The 16,053-nt window shown below is 41.9% G+C and overlaps 8 protein-coding genes across 8 annotated transcripts; 4 read left to right on the forward strand and 4 right to left on the reverse strand.

The window, feature by feature from the left end:
• Positions 1 to 215: 215 nt before the first annotated feature.
• Positions 216 to 1,212, forward strand: RO3G_01177 (uncharacterized protein; the record flags this gene model as incomplete). Its single annotated transcript, XM_067655768.1, has 3 exons — positions 216 to 815; positions 865 to 1,039; positions 1,085 to 1,212. The coding sequence occupies 3 exons, from the start codon at positions 216 to 218 to the stop codon at positions 1,210 to 1,212; spliced, it is 903 nt and encodes a 300-aa protein (XP_067511869.1).
• A 309-nt stretch (positions 1,213 to 1,521) lies between these two features.
• Positions 1,522 to 2,834, reverse strand: RO3G_01178 (uncharacterized protein; the record flags this gene model as incomplete). Its single annotated transcript, XM_067655769.1, has 6 exons — positions 1,522 to 1,548; positions 1,726 to 1,963; positions 2,149 to 2,204; positions 2,257 to 2,475; positions 2,526 to 2,628; positions 2,674 to 2,834. 6 exons carry the CDS (start codon positions 2,832 to 2,834, stop codon positions 1,522 to 1,524), a joined length of 804 nt encoding a protein of 267 aa, XP_067511870.1.
• Positions 2,835 to 3,622: 788 nt separating this feature from the next.
• Positions 3,623 to 4,772, reverse strand: RO3G_01179 (uncharacterized protein; the record flags this gene model as incomplete). The annotated part of the gene is made up of 4 exons (XM_067655770.1): positions 3,623 to 3,768; positions 3,818 to 4,319; positions 4,368 to 4,574; positions 4,623 to 4,772. 4 exons carry the CDS (start codon positions 4,770 to 4,772, stop codon positions 3,623 to 3,625), a joined length of 1,005 nt encoding a protein of 334 aa, XP_067511871.1.
• A 414-nt stretch (positions 4,773 to 5,186) lies between these two features.
• RO3G_01180 (uncharacterized protein) lies at positions 5,187 to 5,805 on the reverse strand (the record flags this gene model as incomplete). Its single annotated transcript, XM_067655771.1, has 3 exons — positions 5,187 to 5,565; positions 5,615 to 5,712; positions 5,770 to 5,805. 3 exons carry the CDS (start codon positions 5,803 to 5,805, stop codon positions 5,187 to 5,189), a joined length of 513 nt encoding a protein of 170 aa, XP_067511872.1.
• A 1,184-nt stretch (positions 5,806 to 6,989) lies between these two features.
• Positions 6,990 to 7,862, forward strand: RO3G_01181 (uncharacterized protein; the record flags this gene model as incomplete). Its single annotated transcript, XM_067655772.1, has 2 exons — positions 6,990 to 7,024; positions 7,175 to 7,862. 2 exons carry the CDS (start codon positions 6,990 to 6,992, stop codon positions 7,860 to 7,862), a joined length of 723 nt encoding a protein of 240 aa, XP_067511873.1.
• A 281-nt stretch (positions 7,863 to 8,143) lies between these two features.
• On the forward strand, positions 8,144 to 9,258 carry RO3G_01182 (uncharacterized protein; the record flags this gene model as incomplete). The annotated part of the gene is made up of 4 exons (XM_067655773.1): positions 8,144 to 8,409; positions 8,571 to 8,818; positions 8,873 to 9,077; positions 9,138 to 9,258. 4 exons carry the CDS (start codon positions 8,144 to 8,146, stop codon positions 9,256 to 9,258), a joined length of 840 nt encoding a protein of 279 aa, XP_067511874.1.
• A 1,873-nt stretch (positions 9,259 to 11,131) lies between these two features.
• Positions 11,132 to 12,107, forward strand: RO3G_01183 (uncharacterized protein; the record flags this gene model as incomplete). The annotated part of the gene is made up of 4 exons (XM_067655774.1): positions 11,132 to 11,303; positions 11,350 to 11,414; positions 11,461 to 11,972; positions 12,083 to 12,107. The coding sequence occupies 4 exons, from the start codon at positions 11,132 to 11,134 to the stop codon at positions 12,105 to 12,107; spliced, it is 774 nt and encodes a 257-aa protein (XP_067511875.1).
• A 1,097-nt stretch (positions 12,108 to 13,204) lies between these two features.
• Positions 13,205 to 15,088, reverse strand: RO3G_01184 (uncharacterized protein; the record flags this gene model as incomplete). Its single annotated transcript, XM_067655775.1, has 1 exon — positions 13,205 to 15,088. The coding sequence occupies one exon, from the start codon at positions 15,086 to 15,088 to the stop codon at positions 13,205 to 13,207; it is 1,884 nt and encodes a 627-aa protein (XP_067511876.1).
• Between the last annotated feature and the right edge of the window lie 965 nt (positions 15,089 to 16,053).

Raw genomic sequence — 16,053 nt, forward strand, 5'->3', positions numbered from 1 at the left:
ATGGTTCTGTTGTATTTTTTGGGGTAAAAAGTAGATTACACGTGAATTTCTTTACCCTCTTTCCTTGCCATTTCATCTTTTGCTCTTCTCCCCCAACCTTTGTTCCTTGGCTTGTTTCTTAACCCAGCCTCCAATGGTTGATTTATTTGTTTTAGTGTCCGTCATGTGATAATTTTGTAAGCCTTTCTTTCTTGTTTTTTTATTTTTTAAAAGAGATGAAAGTGACGATTGTTTCGCGTAATCCAAAGTCTAAAAAGTTTCCAATCACTTTGGAACTTGCTAGTTCTTCTCGCGTATCTGACATTTCAACAGAGATTCACAAACAGTTTTCTCAATACACAGTTGAACGTCAACGACTGACCACAGAAGATAAAAAAGTACTCGAGACAGACAAGACTTTGGGCGAACAAGGTTTAGAAGGAGACTGTACGATTTATTTTAAAGACCTCGGACGTCAAATTGGTTGGCGTACGGTATTTTTGATTGAATACGGTGGACCTATCTTGATTCATCCTATTTTTTATCATCTTTCAAAGTCCATCTATTCTACCTCTTTCACTCACTCACCCATGCAAACCGCTTGTTATTACATGGTCATGGCTCACTTTATCAAACGTGAATTGGAAACGATCTTTGTTCACCGCTTTTCTCATGGCACCATGCCTTTCCGTAACGTCTTTAAGAATTCGGCTCACTATTGGTTATTGTCCGGTGTCAACTTGGCTTTCTGGGTTTATGGCCCTTGGTTTGCTCGTGGTCAAGGTGTCAGTGTTCGAAATGATATCTGGCTTTATGGATCGGTCGCTGTCTGGGCTGTAAGTGATGATGAAACATAGAGACTGACAATTAAAATCAAAAAAATAGTGGGCAGAAATCTCAAACTTCTTTACGCACATGACGCTCCGTAACTTGCGTCCACCTGGAACGCGTGTTCGTGCTATTCCTTATGGCTATGGTTTTGACTTGGTCTCTTGTCCCAATTACTTTTTCGAATTCATTGCTTGGACTGCGATTTGTTTCCTTACGACCAGTTGGAGTGGTAAGACATCATCCAAGTTTATCCTTACTCACTCTTTTTCTATAGCCTTCCTCTTTAATATCGTTGCCACCGGCCAAATGTACATTTGGGCAGTAAAGAAACACAAGAGTTACAAGAAAGATTTCAAAGAATATCCTCGCAACAGAAGTGCCATGTTTCCCTTTATTGCTTAATAAAGTATCTTTCTGCGACTTCTCCAAAGTCATCTAGTACCTGTCGGACGGCCTTTCTGAAACTGACCGAGCTTGTGTCAGGACAAGGGTGCCAAGAGGAAATACTCATCCGGACCCGTTCTTTACCGATCGCATAGTTTATACCATAACCTTCGGGCACGACCGCACCAAAGCCTCCCCAGGCCCAATCACCTGGAGATGTATTGGAGGTAGAAAGGAGCCAATATTGAGAACCCCAGTAGGCAGGGTCTTGATAGATCCCTGCATCTTCAGAAGCCGCTTCTTCAGCTGTCATTTGACATCGAAGGCCTAATAAATGACGATCGACTCCCTGGCCTTTTTTTTTAAAAAAAAAATGAGTTTCATTCAACCCTGTTTCCCTTTTTCTCTTACCGTTGCTAGCCGCCTTCATGTATTCCAAATGACCCGCGATGGCTTTTTGAAACAAATTCAATTTATCAGCCATCTATACGAAAAGAAATGAGATCTCCTTCTTTTGTTTGTTTTATTTACCTTGATCTCCTTATCATCCCATGCCTTGGTGAATGCCACCGATTCAACAGAACAGGTGCGAACCGTTTCCGTACGACCCGTGAGGAATTTACGGGTGGAGGCCGATTCGTACGTCGGACAGGGTTGACCGTATTGTCGGTAATACGCCAATTGATAAGCCATCTGAAGCCAACCGTCCGGACTGACCTGAGCCTTCTTCATCAAGTTGGATCCATAACTGTGGTAGTGAAGCAAGACACTGTCCAAATCTTGGATGAGTTTCGACGCGTTCTCTTCTGCCGTACGAATCGCTTGTTGAACCTGACCCGACACTTCCCATCTCAGTGGTTTGGGTGGGGCCAAGTGGACTGGAGTCGTCTCGGTTTGAATCGGCTCACTGTACTATGTTAACTTTTTTTGGTCCTTGTGCTCTCTATCACTTACCGAGACAAGACATCATCGACAATACGAGAAGGAATCACTGCATCCGCAGGTGAATGCTGTTTCAAAAAGAGAGAATGAGCTTCAGACAACGGAAACAAGAAAGATTACCTCGCCATTGAGTCCAGCACGTCCATTGTTTTCCACAATGAATTGCAGCGCTTTATCAAACCATCGGTTTCTACCGTTTCTGCCATGAAAGATGTTGCGGTGTGAGAGATCGAGATCGGAAGGCGAGCTATAATCATCCAAACAAAACACAAACAGGGACTCATCAATGGTCTTGAAGGATTGAGCATTCACGCCTAGGGTCTCCATCTGTTCACGAATCTAGATGGAAGATTAGCAACAGGTACACACACACGATCCTGGCTACCTACAGGACCCCACGTATCACGATGTTCGGTCGTCAGCAAACCGACAGGCGGTTGGCGCTGTTCTGGAGACATTGAATCGACCTGCTGTACCACCTGGCGTAATTGACTGAGAAAAGATGAGTTGGAGCACTTGCCTACACGCTGGACTTACTGTTCGATTTGCTTCACGGACACGGTCTCTCCATGGGCACCGATCACTTGGACCGAGAACACTTGATCCTTGTAGATCACACTGATATGTCGAGCCAAGCAAGGCCACTGACTCACCACACGATCACATCCAGAGGCAGCAATCCGACTCGTGCCAAACATCTTTTTGAGTTGATGCATACAAAACGGACCCGATCTGGACACGTCCGGCCCAATCTGTTCACTTCAGACAGGTCAGTGTTTTCTGTCATCCTCTCATTCCCACTTACGCGTTCAGTCGGTTGGAATAATCAATCAAACCCGCAATCATCCCAGCCGATCGTTTCAACTGGACCTCGGTCACCTGACCCTCCGGAGCCCCTGGGCCGAGCTCAAAGTCCCTCAGTTGATTCCACCAGTTCACGTTGATCAGCGTCGGTGCACGGTACTCGAGGTACGCCTTCTGAAGCCAGAGACGATCGAGCCAGTTCACGCCCTGGTCGGCCTCGTGTCGGTCCAGTTGGACCAAGCGGGCCTGTAACGTCTCGGCCAATCCGTTAGGTCGAAAGAACCGGTCGATCTTGTCCGCATAGGCTTGATAGTCTGTGGTGGAGAGCAAGGGGAGTAAGGTCCGTTTGTAACGGGCAGAGGTCTGTTGAAGGTCGGGAATAGGTAGTCTGGGCAGACTGGCTTGATTGGAAAATGTGCTCGGTTGCGTGGCATAAGATCGTGTGAAGCTGTTGAGCGTCAATCGCTTTCTCTTTTTCTCTCTCTTCTTTACTTACCCTAGACGACGTAGCATGATTTCAAACACAGAAAAGTGGGTTGGATGGAAAGAAAAAGAGAGAAATCGAGTGAGACCTCGTTTTTTAAAAATTAAAAAAAAAAAAAAAAAAAAAAAAAAGTGTGTGGAGAGACATGTGATTTTATGTCAGTTGCAAAATAAACATTAAGTTACACAGTAAATAAGGTCAACGAGGAGGGTAATTCATCGGTCGAGTCGGTGGCCTCATACCGGGTTGAGGAGGATAGGGACGTGGATGGTGAGAGACAGGCGTTGAATAAGAAGGTCTCATCGGTGGAGGATAAGAAGGTGTGCCTGGTGGAGGATAGTGAACTGGGTATAAAAGTGAGTGGAAGGTTCACACGTTTATCTTTTTGTTTACCTGGTCTAGGAATAGGGGAAGCGGCAGGTTGATAAGGAGCAGACAACAAAGGCTGAGCAGAAGGCCGGGTGTATGTCGAGGAAGGTCTGGGTTGAGGAAAAGAAGGATGAGGGTGAGAGGTAGGATGTGGAGCACTGTGAGGCGGGGCAGGATGGACTGAGGGCTGATGGTGAACCAAGGTGGGATGGGACGGAGGACGATGGGCTGAAGGCGAGTGGTGCACTGGTGCAGGATGAGACGCGTGGTGGGGAACGGGTGCAGGATGAGAGGCGTGGTGGGGAACTGCAGCAGGAGGCATGCTGTGTGGAGCTGCTAAAGGACGATGAGCAGGAGGAGGGTGAGGTGAAGGTGTTGAATAGGACATGGGACGAGGGGGAGGCATCGGATGAGGCGTCAGTTGAAAAGTGGGTGGCCCATGCGACGGGGGAGGACGATGGCCAGGGTGTGCTTGATGATGAGGTGGATATCTCACAGCTTGATGAGGTCTTGTATTGGCATGTTCCTATAGAAGAAAATGAGCATATATAAAGAGCAGGCTTGTTGTCATTACCACTGGATAAAAAGTCAATTCTAAATAGATCTCACCCGCTGGCTGTCCATTATGTTTCATGAGGAAATAGCCATCGTGTTCTTTTTCTCGAATCACTTTTGATAAATCAATTGTACCTTCTCCCATCAGATTTTGAGGGTGTGGATCTCTATCAAATATCTGAATATGCATCTGCTGATGTTGGCTGCGGCTTATAGGAATATTGACCTATCATGGATGAGATCCAATATAACTTTAAATTATTGCTATGGTTACCTGATCATCCCAAACAGGGTAGGAGCCTCCTCCATAGTCTGCCTTTGTTCTCTTTACAACTTCATTGACTCTAAATATACAAAAAGGATCTTGCTTTCTAGAAGTCTTTTTTTTTTCACAAGGTTCATTAAAAAACTGAATTTCAGACATTTAGTTTCATTTACCTGATGTGGCAAATTTTCCTTTTTTTACATAATAAAAACAGTTAGAATTCATATCTTATTCATAGTCATTTTAATTACTGCTTTCAAAGCAACCACCACTAGTTCACCCAAAAGCGATTGCATGTTTTGAAAACAAGAAAGAGAGAAAGAGTGTGTGAGTGAGAGTGAGAGAGAGAGGGAACAATAGAAGAAATCCAAGAAATTACAATAAAAAAAAAAATATAGCTGTGGACTTTAAATAAAGAGGTAAGAAATTCATAAGTTGGGATTTATTGTGTTGAAAGAAAAAAAAAAAAAAAATGATAAAAGCATAAGTGTGTGTGTGTGTGTGGGAATGGAAAAAAAAAAAAAGATGATTTGTCTCTTTTGTTTGGATTTGTTCCTTATTTTATTATTACACTTAATCCTTCTTTTCTTCCTTCTCTTCCTCCTTCTTTTCATCCTTCTTCAATCCTTCATTGTTCTTCTTGGCTTCGTCGAATTTTTCCTTGAACTGGTTGGCATTATCCGAGTTGGCGAAACGAATAGCCAAGGTTTGAGCCTCAGGGGTTCCGTCCGAAACGTCAGCAGTGACCTTCCAAACCCAAGAACGGTCAGAACCCACGTTGGGTTGAAGGGTCATGTAAGATTCAACATAGTGGTTGGCACAGACCTTGAGAGTCTTGTCACGACGCATCAACAAACGAATCTTTTTGGTTTGCTTGTGTTGCATCAAACGAACATCACCCGTGCCACGTTCCTTCCACTCGTTGGAGTCGAAACGGAATAATTTAGCACGCCTAAGAAAAGCTTAATAAACAAACAAACAAAAAGAAAACGTGTGATTACATTTTAAAGAGAACATCTTCATCTTCTTCGTTTGTCTTTACTTCCACTTCTTCTAATTTAATGATGGGTTCAAAGTGAACATCGGCTTCTTCTTCTTGCTAAAATGATTCAATACGTGAGTTTTTTATTATGTTATCTTGGATTCATTTTCTCACTTGTTCAACAATCTTCTTTTCTTCAGTATCAGACATGGTTACAATAGTGAAAGAGAAATAGATGGATGGATAGCGAGCAGGATGGATTCGAAAGAAAGGTGGATTACGTGGACAAAGCGACGCAAATCGGAGTATAAAATAAGGAGGGCACGGAGGCACCCCCTTTTTGTTGCTGCGGAAAGGGACCGACGAAAGCAGTGATGCGTTTTGGCTTGATAAAGACAATGCTCAAAGAAAGACAGTGAGGTCTTTTGACAAGGATGGATCTCGACTGCCTGGTCTGTTCAAATTAGATCCTCTGGTTTCACTCACCACCGTTTTGCAACTGGTTTTGTCTCGGTAGTGACCGAAAGAAGCTTAGGTTCTATCGAATGTTCATTCGTTTAAGAAGAAATGAAATCTTGAGGGTCGTTTGAATACTAAGCAGACAATTCAAACAATGTTTCATGTCAAAAAGAAGAAAGCGAGACTCAAAAAGGACTGAGTAAGGTACGTTCGGAAATGACGACGGGAAGCATTCTGATTTGTTGCGACCCAATAAGGCATTCTTTATGACAAAAATTTTATTACAAAGCACGTTATATGCCTCTTGACATACTGCATGCTATTGTATCATTGTCTTCATAAACATTTAAACCGCTTGACATCATCATGATGAAAAATGTGCTTTTGGATCGCATCGAATAAACCCTTTTGTCCAATTTGATCTCTTTATTTTTTACTTTTTTGTCCCTTTTTTCTACAAAAAAAAAGGAGGTCACTCTTCATGTTGGATTGTTTCAAAAAAAAGTCTGAAAAGGACGAGTCGCAGCCAGAGAGAGGATGGAACCTGTTTAGAAAGCATCAGCCATCCCCCAACCAAGAGACCTTACCCGTGGCGGTCAGGACCCCTTCTGAGATACGCAGAAAGAGTAGGCTGGTACGTCGAGAATCAGAATTACACTTTTATGAAGGAGGTGTACGCAAAAAATATACGACGTGCTTAAAATGGATGGGTCGAGTGGGGTTTATCGCCAAAGGTGTGGTCTATGGTTGCATAGGTGTCTTAACTTTAACCAACCTGACGGGTGCATGGACACCGAATGGGAGCAAAGGAAATGAATCTCCCCAGGTAAGCACTGGGCCTCTGAAAACAGCAAGTGCCTCATTAACCAAGCTGAAAGGGCGCATTTTTATTATTAGGCGGCATTCCAGCCGTGGGTAGATCGATCCTGATTGTGATGGCTGTCGGTTTATGTTTATACATCATCTGGAGGTACACAAGTTCATCCTCTTGACAGAAATGATAAACATGTGTTGAGTTGAAAACATATAGGTTTTGGGAAGCGATCACAGGACAAGGGAGTGATGCATCCTTTAGCAAAAAAAAGAATTTCTTTCGATATCGTCTCTCACCCTTTGTCAGTGGCCTGGTCTACACGGCCTATGCGTATTACGTGATCCACATGATCTTTCAGACAGAAGAAGAGCAGCAAGCCGCCGCCTCCAGCAAGACCTTTCCCGCCTCCTGGACAGAGTCAGGCATTGGCAAGGCGGGTATTGTGCTCTTGGGCATTGCCTTCCTGATTGCCTTTCTGACGCAAATGATCAATGCCGTCCAGGCGCCGTTCATCCAGGACCTCAAGACCAGTGAGCCCGATGCACGTCGATGGGAAGCGTTTCTGGTGCACACGATGGGACGCATCGGCTTCTTGGGTCGTGCGGCGCTCTTTGGCACCCTCAGTGGGTTCTTTTGGGACTCGCTGGCTCAGCGCAACGAATCGGGCGAGAAGAACATGGTGGCGGCCGCGGTCAGCAAGTTGGCCAACACGGCCGGCGGTCGATGCCTGATGGTCCTCTTGGGTGTCTGTCTGGTGATCTATGCTTGCTTTGCCGTCTCGAACGCGTACTACAAGTACTTTCCGACTCCCCCTCCTACCCGTCAAGAGTTTTATACCCACGCCTTGGTTCATCCCGAGAGCCCTCAGGACCCGCCTTCACGACCCCAGGACACCTCGTTTTTCGCTCGACTCTTTTCTCGAAAGCAAACAGGCAACCCACCCCGATCGTCCTCCTCGCCTTTCTCTCGCTTCTTTCATGGCAAAAAGCAGTGAGTCCAAGAGCATACGGTTTCCCCATTGAAACAAGTCAGTAGAACCTAAGGATTCCGTATTCTGTTTCGTCCCATCCTATACCCCCCCCCTTTCTTTTTTTTTGATACGTGAGTAAGGTCTAATAAACTTTTGTATTCACATTTGTAAAACGAAACCCTATTCAGTCCATTCCATATCACGAACCCCAAGGGAACTTGAATTTTTAATGGTCCAAAAATTTTTTAAAAATCGCGCATAATTTTCTATTTCTTTATGCTTTTTTTTTTTTTTGGTAGATTCAAATGAGCCATTCCATTGATGATCCCTCCGATTTCCAATCATCAGAACTACAAAAGTTGGATGAACATTTACGTTGTCCGATCTGTAAAGAGCTTTTCACTACAGCCATGATGATCTCCACTTGTTCTCATTCCTTCTGCGCTCTCTGTGTTCACCGCTGTTTATCTGAAGAGCAATTATGTCCCAAGTGTAGAAAGGAAGCATTCAGTAACAGTATCGTTCACAACTATGACTTGGATAACGTGGTTCATATTTGGCGACTCTCTAGGTATTTCTTTAGCCATCTGTATTTGCACAGAGTTCTGATCGTTTTTTTTTTTTTTCCAGAAATGTATTGGCATCGGTTGATAAATCACTAAATACACCATGTCAGCAACAAGAATCAATAGAGCAAAAGCAAAAAGGAAAGCAAAAAGATTATGGAAATAGTTTAGCCAATGTCCATTCATTACCAAATATCAATCAAATCCACATTGACGATGATTCAGATGCTGATTTCAAACCCTCTTCAAACAGTCGATCTCTGTCTCAAGTAGGCACACGGAGATCGACAAGACTAGAAAAGAAAGAATTTAGGGATCTTGATTCGCTGCCGCAGTCGAGTCAATCCAACCCACAGTTTGAATCACAGTCATACAGTACTCTTTCACTACAAGATGGGAACGAACCATTGAAAAGTACATTAAAAGAATTACATAGAGAGCATATCATTCATATTTTTTTTTCAAAAGGTACATCGATGGTTCAATGCCCAATATGTACTCAATTGATGAAATACGTTGTGCTTGATAAACATCTGGACGGTTGTACCAATGGTGATAGCAGTATTCCACCCAGTCCCCCACCTACACCTGCCAATAACGAACCGGTCGCTTCCTTCGGCCAGAGATCGAATGGAGCATTATTCATGCAGAGTAAGATTGGATTCAACAAAAGGTGAATGTCTTACATGCCATTGAACAAAAGAGAGAATCCTGATCCAATTATTCTCTACAGTTCAAAGAGTGTTAATCTTGGTAAGAAGCCGGGAAAGGTTGTCTATGCGATGCAGAAAGACAAAGATATGAAAAAGATTCTGAAGGTGTGTGATAGAGATGTGAACAAGCGTTTTAAATAACTGTCTCCTTCCTAAACAGGATTTAGGACTTCCAGAGGATGGAGATAAAGCACAAAAAGTATGGAGACATAAAGAATATATTAATCTTTATAATGCCAATCTTGAATCACAGAATCCAGTGAGCGCAGAAGTGCTAATAAAAAGATTGGCAGAAATTGAGAGAACGCATGAAGCCAATAAGAATAACCAAATCAAACGAAAAAACATTGATTCTGATACACACAATATCCTTTTTGATTATCATTAACCCCTTCTCTATTTTTATTATAACACTATTATCCTTAACCATTTTCTTTATGATACGACAGAGATATAGGGATGAATTTTCAAAACTAATAGAAGAAGCAAAAAGACGCAAGCAAAATAATGATTGATTGGCTCACAGAATAAATCAGTGCTCGACTTTTTTGCATGTATTAATAAATTATACACTTTTTTATATTGCATTCATAAACTCTTTTTTTTTTTGGTACTACAAACCATCTTTTTACATTTTTATCATACCAATGCCCAACCTATTCGAGTGAGACCCTTCCATTTGATGTTTCATTCATCCTTGCTTTGTGATTGGTAATGAAAAAAAAAAATTTCTCGAGAAGCAGTCCGAAAACAAAAAAGTATAAAAGGAGCGAAAAAGTAAGCAAATTGATTTTTTCTTTAGTGACCGTACTCTACAGGATCTGTATGCAGTACATAACATTTCTACGTTTTCAAAACGAGATACAATTCCAAAGTTAGTCGATGATTGTTAGTAGCTCTTCTTTTGAGTGAAGTGTGGCATGAACTATCTCTCAGAGTAGTTCTTGTCAGTTGATGATCTCGCCTGTCTTTTATTCCAAGGACATGGCAGGGAAGACGCTACAAGTCTGATAACTTTTTTTTAATTCAATTCAAATGAAAAAAAAAAAATGGGTGGCTTTGCCAACCTTCCTTTTTTATTTTTCAAGAGCAGAAAATAACAATTGACAACAAAAAAAAACTCATTCACTGTTGTTGAAAATGGGATTGTCTGATCCAAGCAATTTTTGTGGTACCTGATGAGGAGTTTCAATAGACCACAGAGTATAAAAAGATGTTGATAGTTTTACTGTTTCGGGGAACTTGTTTATTTACCTTGCCAAAAGTATCACCTAGTGACATCGTTGTGAAGCAAGTAGATAGCATGTAAATAGAATGAGTAAAGAATGATACCATCGCAGTCTGTCCTTTCCGGATTTCTTGTTTTTAACTTACCGAGTGGAAGATAGACTGCTGAACAAAGTCAGCAAGAGCCTGTTCTCTTTCTACACCTTTCCTAAAAATAGAAAGTATCGAGATTTGTTTTGTTATTTCTATTAAAAAAAAAAGGGTGTGTATAAATAAATAGAGTATCATTCCGAAATCTTCTTCTTTTTCTCTCTATTGTTCTATAAAGTAATCATGAACAAATACATCCTTTTCAACTGGACCGTATTCTTTCTTATCGCTTCTTTTTTTCCCATCGTTCACTCCAAGCCAACTTTTATGGATGATAGATCAATTGAAAAGAGAGGGGAAGAAACAGTGAGAGACAGAACAGAGGATCATCCTACGCTTACCAAAACTCTTTCTCATACACGTTCAGCAACATCCATCCCAACAGGTACTTACACCACGAGTACTGAAAGTAACCATGGATACCAAAACACGTCCATCACTGCATTCACACCAGATTGGTTCAGTAAGTCGATTCATTTTTTTTTTTTTTTTGGGCTCATATTTTTAAATAGTCGCAGTGTATGGAAGTGAAGATCGAATTCTACCCGAGATGGCTTCTTTAGGTGCCATTTTGATTGCTCTTGGCCTATTTTTATGTGTCATGGGCTTTCGCTTGTTTAAACCAATGCTGCTTATCATGGGATTATTAACATTCGGTTCGATGACTTGGATCGCTCTAGCCAATTGTAAACCGTCATCGGGATACATGAATGACCAGATCACAATGATCGTGGTCCCTGCTAGTCTAGGCATCTTGGGAGCTGCACTCTATTTTCATTTCTGGTACTTTACGATTTACCTTGTTGGAGGTAAGCGCACATTGAGTCATCAGACAGAGACTAAGATTGACAAAAGCGTTTGGGGGACTTGCGATCGCTTCTTTTATTTGTACTTGGAAAAGTAACTTGGTGATTGAACATGTAAGAGGAACCATAAAAAATGAAAAAAATACCAACATGTTTCTAGTACATTGGTAGACCATGTTTCTTGGCTGGTATGGCACTTTTGACAGGCATCTTGACCTTCTTTGCTGCTCGTCCAATGGTCTTCTTTGCTACGTCATTCGTTGGTGCCTACTTTGTGATGCTTGGCGTCGATTGTATAGCAAGACAAGGATACATTGCTGGGGTTCAATTATTATATAACCGCAATCCTTATCACATCATCGAATACAGTCTTGTGAAATATGTCTATGTCTTGTTGGCCATGACGCTCACTTTGTTCATCATCTCGATGATTTGGCAAATGTTATTCAACGCAGCTCATCAACTAGGGCTTCATGTGATTGCTGCAGTCAAAGGAAAGACGGTGGAAGAAGAAATGAAAGAAGAAGGGGATATGCCAGCCTCAATTCATCCTCCCCATTCACCTCCTCCACCTTCTCATCTTCCTCCACCTTCGCATCCTCCAGAACCTTCTCATCCACCCTCTTCACACCACATTCCCCCACCTTCTCATGCTTCATCCATACATCATGCGTAAATCAAAGTAGTACAAACGACCCTTTTCACTCCAGAAATACACAAGAAATAAAGATAGAATGTCTAGGCCTTGTCTTTATATTTTCATATGCTCTTTCTTTTATTAGAAAATCAAGTTTTCTGCTTGATTAGCTTGTTCAGCATGTCCTTTATGATTTTCAGTGGTTGAAAAATAAAGTGACTGTCATCAAGTTGTTTCTCCCATCTGATTATATTTGTAGTTTTTATAAAAACATGAGTTGTGCGAAATCATAAATCCAAAGTGGGTAGTATTCACAAGAGACGTCAATAGCACAAAGTCTGCTATAACAAAAACGATCCTCATTGCCCTATTATTTTCACAAAGACTTGCAGACAAAAGTAGTATTTGAAAAGGCGATCAAGCGCGGGGTAATCATCTGCTCTTTTCTTATTTCTATGCAAATTCTGTACCAAATACTTTCTCAAAAAAAAAAAAAATCTTGACTTGTACTATTGCTTTTATAAAGAACAAGCAATCAATGGTCTACAACTGAAGCCATCTCGTCTCATGTTAGACTCAAAATACTCTCTGCTGGACTTGAAAATGACGATGATTTTTATGCGAAAAGGAGCAAGCTCCGAAAAAGATTCATACGCTTCAACAGGATGTTGTCATCAATTGACAATATCTTCAATCATCTACTGAACAGAAAAAAAGTGAGAGACTAAAAAAACCATGCTCACAATCAGAAAAAAGAGAAAATCCTAGAAACCAAAGGCACTATTTTTCAAAAGAAAAAGCATATCATTCCTAGTATAAAACATCAAAGGGTTTGCACCAAACCCCATCAAATCAGATTTTATATAAACACCCCTGTGTGAAAGCACCCAAGAGCGAAAAAAAAACGTTATTCTTTACAACGCTTGTTTCCTCTCTCTTTTTTTTTTTTTTTTTAATCCAGAAAATGAACATTTCACTTTTATTACTTGCCCTTCTACCCATCACTGTCTTTGGCTTATTTGGCTCAGGTGGAGGCATCATTTTATACGCCTCTGATAAAAACACGCGCTCAGGCGTCCTTGGCGCCAACCACAAATGCACCGAATTTCCCAAATCGTTCAAGGCGGCCCATGTCCAAAACAGTGGCAGCAGCCACTGTGCGATGTGGACACAACCTGACTGCAAAGGCAAGCTGTATGTTGTACCGGCTCATTACAAAATCACGATGCCGAGCGAACAATTTGAATCTGTGATTTGTTAAATGTTTTTATTGATCGATCATAATAAAATGTTTTCTTGAAATCTTCATGGTATCCAGATAGATGTCACTGACGGATTGACAGCGAATGGTCATGATGCCCAGCGAGGGAGCATAGTTCCCGGGCATGGTTTGATACTGTAAACTGTCGAGTTCATCCAGCACATCTTGGTCTTTGACCATGGTGTATTCGGGGTAGGCAGGGGAGACGAACGCAACATGACACCAGGCCATCTTTCGACTCGCCGGCGAGTGCGTGATGAGTTTGATGCCGATGTATTCCACCGCTGTCGTCGCGCCAAGCAAGAAGGAGCAAAGCGAGATCTTTTCGAGATGGCTCGACAAGAGATTCACAGAGAAGGCAAGCGATGGCTTGGTGACCTCACACTGTTTGAAGTGCACCTGTTTCAGTTGGGGACAGCATGCGCTCAAATAAGGAAAGACGGTGTGATGATTCTGTACTCTGGATTGAGCCAGGGTGAGGGTATGTAAAGAAAAGCTGAATTGGGTATTGAGATCCACCAGGTGATTGTACAGGACTTGGATTTCGGCTCCCACCAAAAAGAGTTCTTCTAGCTGGGGCATGTTTTCCAAAAAGTTGTCAATCAGGAAGGGTGTGAAGGGGTATTGATCCATGAGTCCCTTGGAAAGGGAAAGTTCGAGTGAGACAAGCTGACGGCATTGAAACAGTTTATGGGTCACACCAGACCATCCCGGCGTCTGCTCCCAGACGCGTAATCGCAAGAACCGCAGCTGTCTCAGACCATAGGCCACGATGATCAGCAGGAATTGACAGGACTCGATGGCCTGATAGGTCTTGAAATCAATATAGAGCTCCTCAATGGGACACGCAGGGCTCTTGAGCTCGAGTGCGAGACCGGTCGAGAGCAGCTGCGGCGTGTTTCGACCCCCTATCGACAGGGACTTCAGATAACGTGACTGTCGGATGAGTTGGACCAGTGCCTGCTGCCACATCCACTTTGTACCGAATCGACTGGTGGCAATCTGGTTGATCTTGAGTTCCTCCAGATGAGGATAATTGGTTTGGATAAATTCAAACCATCGAATCGAATCAATGTAGCCCTGGACCGTCAGCGACTTTAGCTGAGACGCTTTGGTAAAGTTGAATAGACTGTTGGAGTCATCATGAAAAGAGCTCAGGGGCTCCTGCTTGGGTGGATTGGTACGGATGAATTCGAGCTTTTGAAGGTACGGTAGCTTGGTGTGGATCTGCTCCAAGAATCTGCTGATAGAGACAATGCTCGTTATCCTTGGTTGCTGCGTATCGTGATAGAAAGTTTCCAGAGCGAGATGTTTTAGGGTAGGCACGAGATGTAAAGATGAGATCAAGTCAACTTCTTGTTCCGGATCATGCGTATAGTTGATATTCAAATAAGTGAGCGATGAACCAAAGATGGACATAAACCGAGAATCTAGAAAGGTAGTGTGTTCTATGGGTGCACAACGTATCATGTGTTTCCACAGCTTCATTTGCTTTGTTAGCTGAAGATGTTTCCACTGCGATCGATCAAATTCAAATCTTTCCAACTGTGGACACAGCACGTTCAGCAGCTCCAGTTGTTCTTGGTTTATGCTGATAGGCTTCACATACCGAGGATCTTCCAAATCTTCCAAAGAATCGATCGGCTCATGGTGATACTGAGCACTGCTGTGTAAACACAACGACTTGACAAAGTGTCCATGTTGAGGTAAAGAATCGATGAATTGTTTGAACTGGGTATCTGAATAGACATGAATGGCCTTGTAGATGATTCTTGAAAATGCATGGTACCAAAATCGACATACAAAAAGACAGTTGTAACGATCCTGAAGGGATAAATAGGGAGACACTTGATGCAAGAACTCTGAAGGAAGTCTATTGTTTGATTTCATTCTAATTTTTCTTTTATAAAAAAGAAAAAGAAAAAGAAAAAGAGGATTGTTTACAAGATAAACAAGGTTCATGTTTCTTTTTTTAGTGTGTGCTACTCTGGTTTGCATTGGTTATTTATTTATGTACACTATTTCCTAAAATTGTTTTTATTTAGGTGCCGCACAGAGAGGTGTACCTTTGCTTCATAGCGAAGGAGAAAAAAAAGTGGATGGAAATTAAGGAGAAAAATTATCATTGTACACTCTTTCCTAAAATCCAAATGTTAACGAAACAAGGTCAAATAATGCAATACCTGCTCTCTGAGCCACACTCTGTTTTCCTTTTTTGTAGAATCATCAATTTTCTTTTCTTCTCTCTATCTTACTGCTTAAGCATGTATTCATTTTTTTTTGAAGGAGGGAACAAGATACAACATATAACCATAATACGAATTAAAATCCAAAGCATCGGCGATACCATGGGTAGGCATTTATCACATTATTTGACTTTGTTTCACCAACATGAAGAATAGTTTATATCGAAACCCGTTTTTACAATTTTCAAACTGATCATTTGAATGCTTGATGGTATTTTCAAGATGCTCAGTAGAAGCTTTGTTTGCGGCATCAACGATTCTATCCTAGAGCGTTTCAGTGTCCTAGAATGTTTCAGTGGCTTGGTGTTTACTGCGTCTCACTTTGCGTTTGACCAATGCCCAGAATTGTGCCCAAGATTGCTCGATAGGGCTCAGCTCGGGTGAACATGCTGGCAAGTAAATATACTTGTAGCCTCTTATTAACGTCTTGTTTTGCATAAGCGTGGATTTGTAGATAGAGCATGAGCTGAAATAGCATAGCCAGAGCACATCTCAATCGTCTAAATATGGTCATAAAAAAATAATAGAAAATTACCTTTAGTTTTTTCGAAAAAAAAAAAATGATAATAATAATAAAAAAGCCATTACGGACCACCGACAGTGATATCA

Source organism: Rhizopus delemar, genomic scaffold (assembly GCF_000149305.1).
Source record: "Rhizopus delemar RA 99-880 supercont3.1 genomic scaffold, whole genome shotgun sequence".
NCBI lineage: Eukaryota > Fungi > Mucoromycota > Mucoromycetes > Mucorales > Rhizopodaceae > Rhizopus > Rhizopus delemar.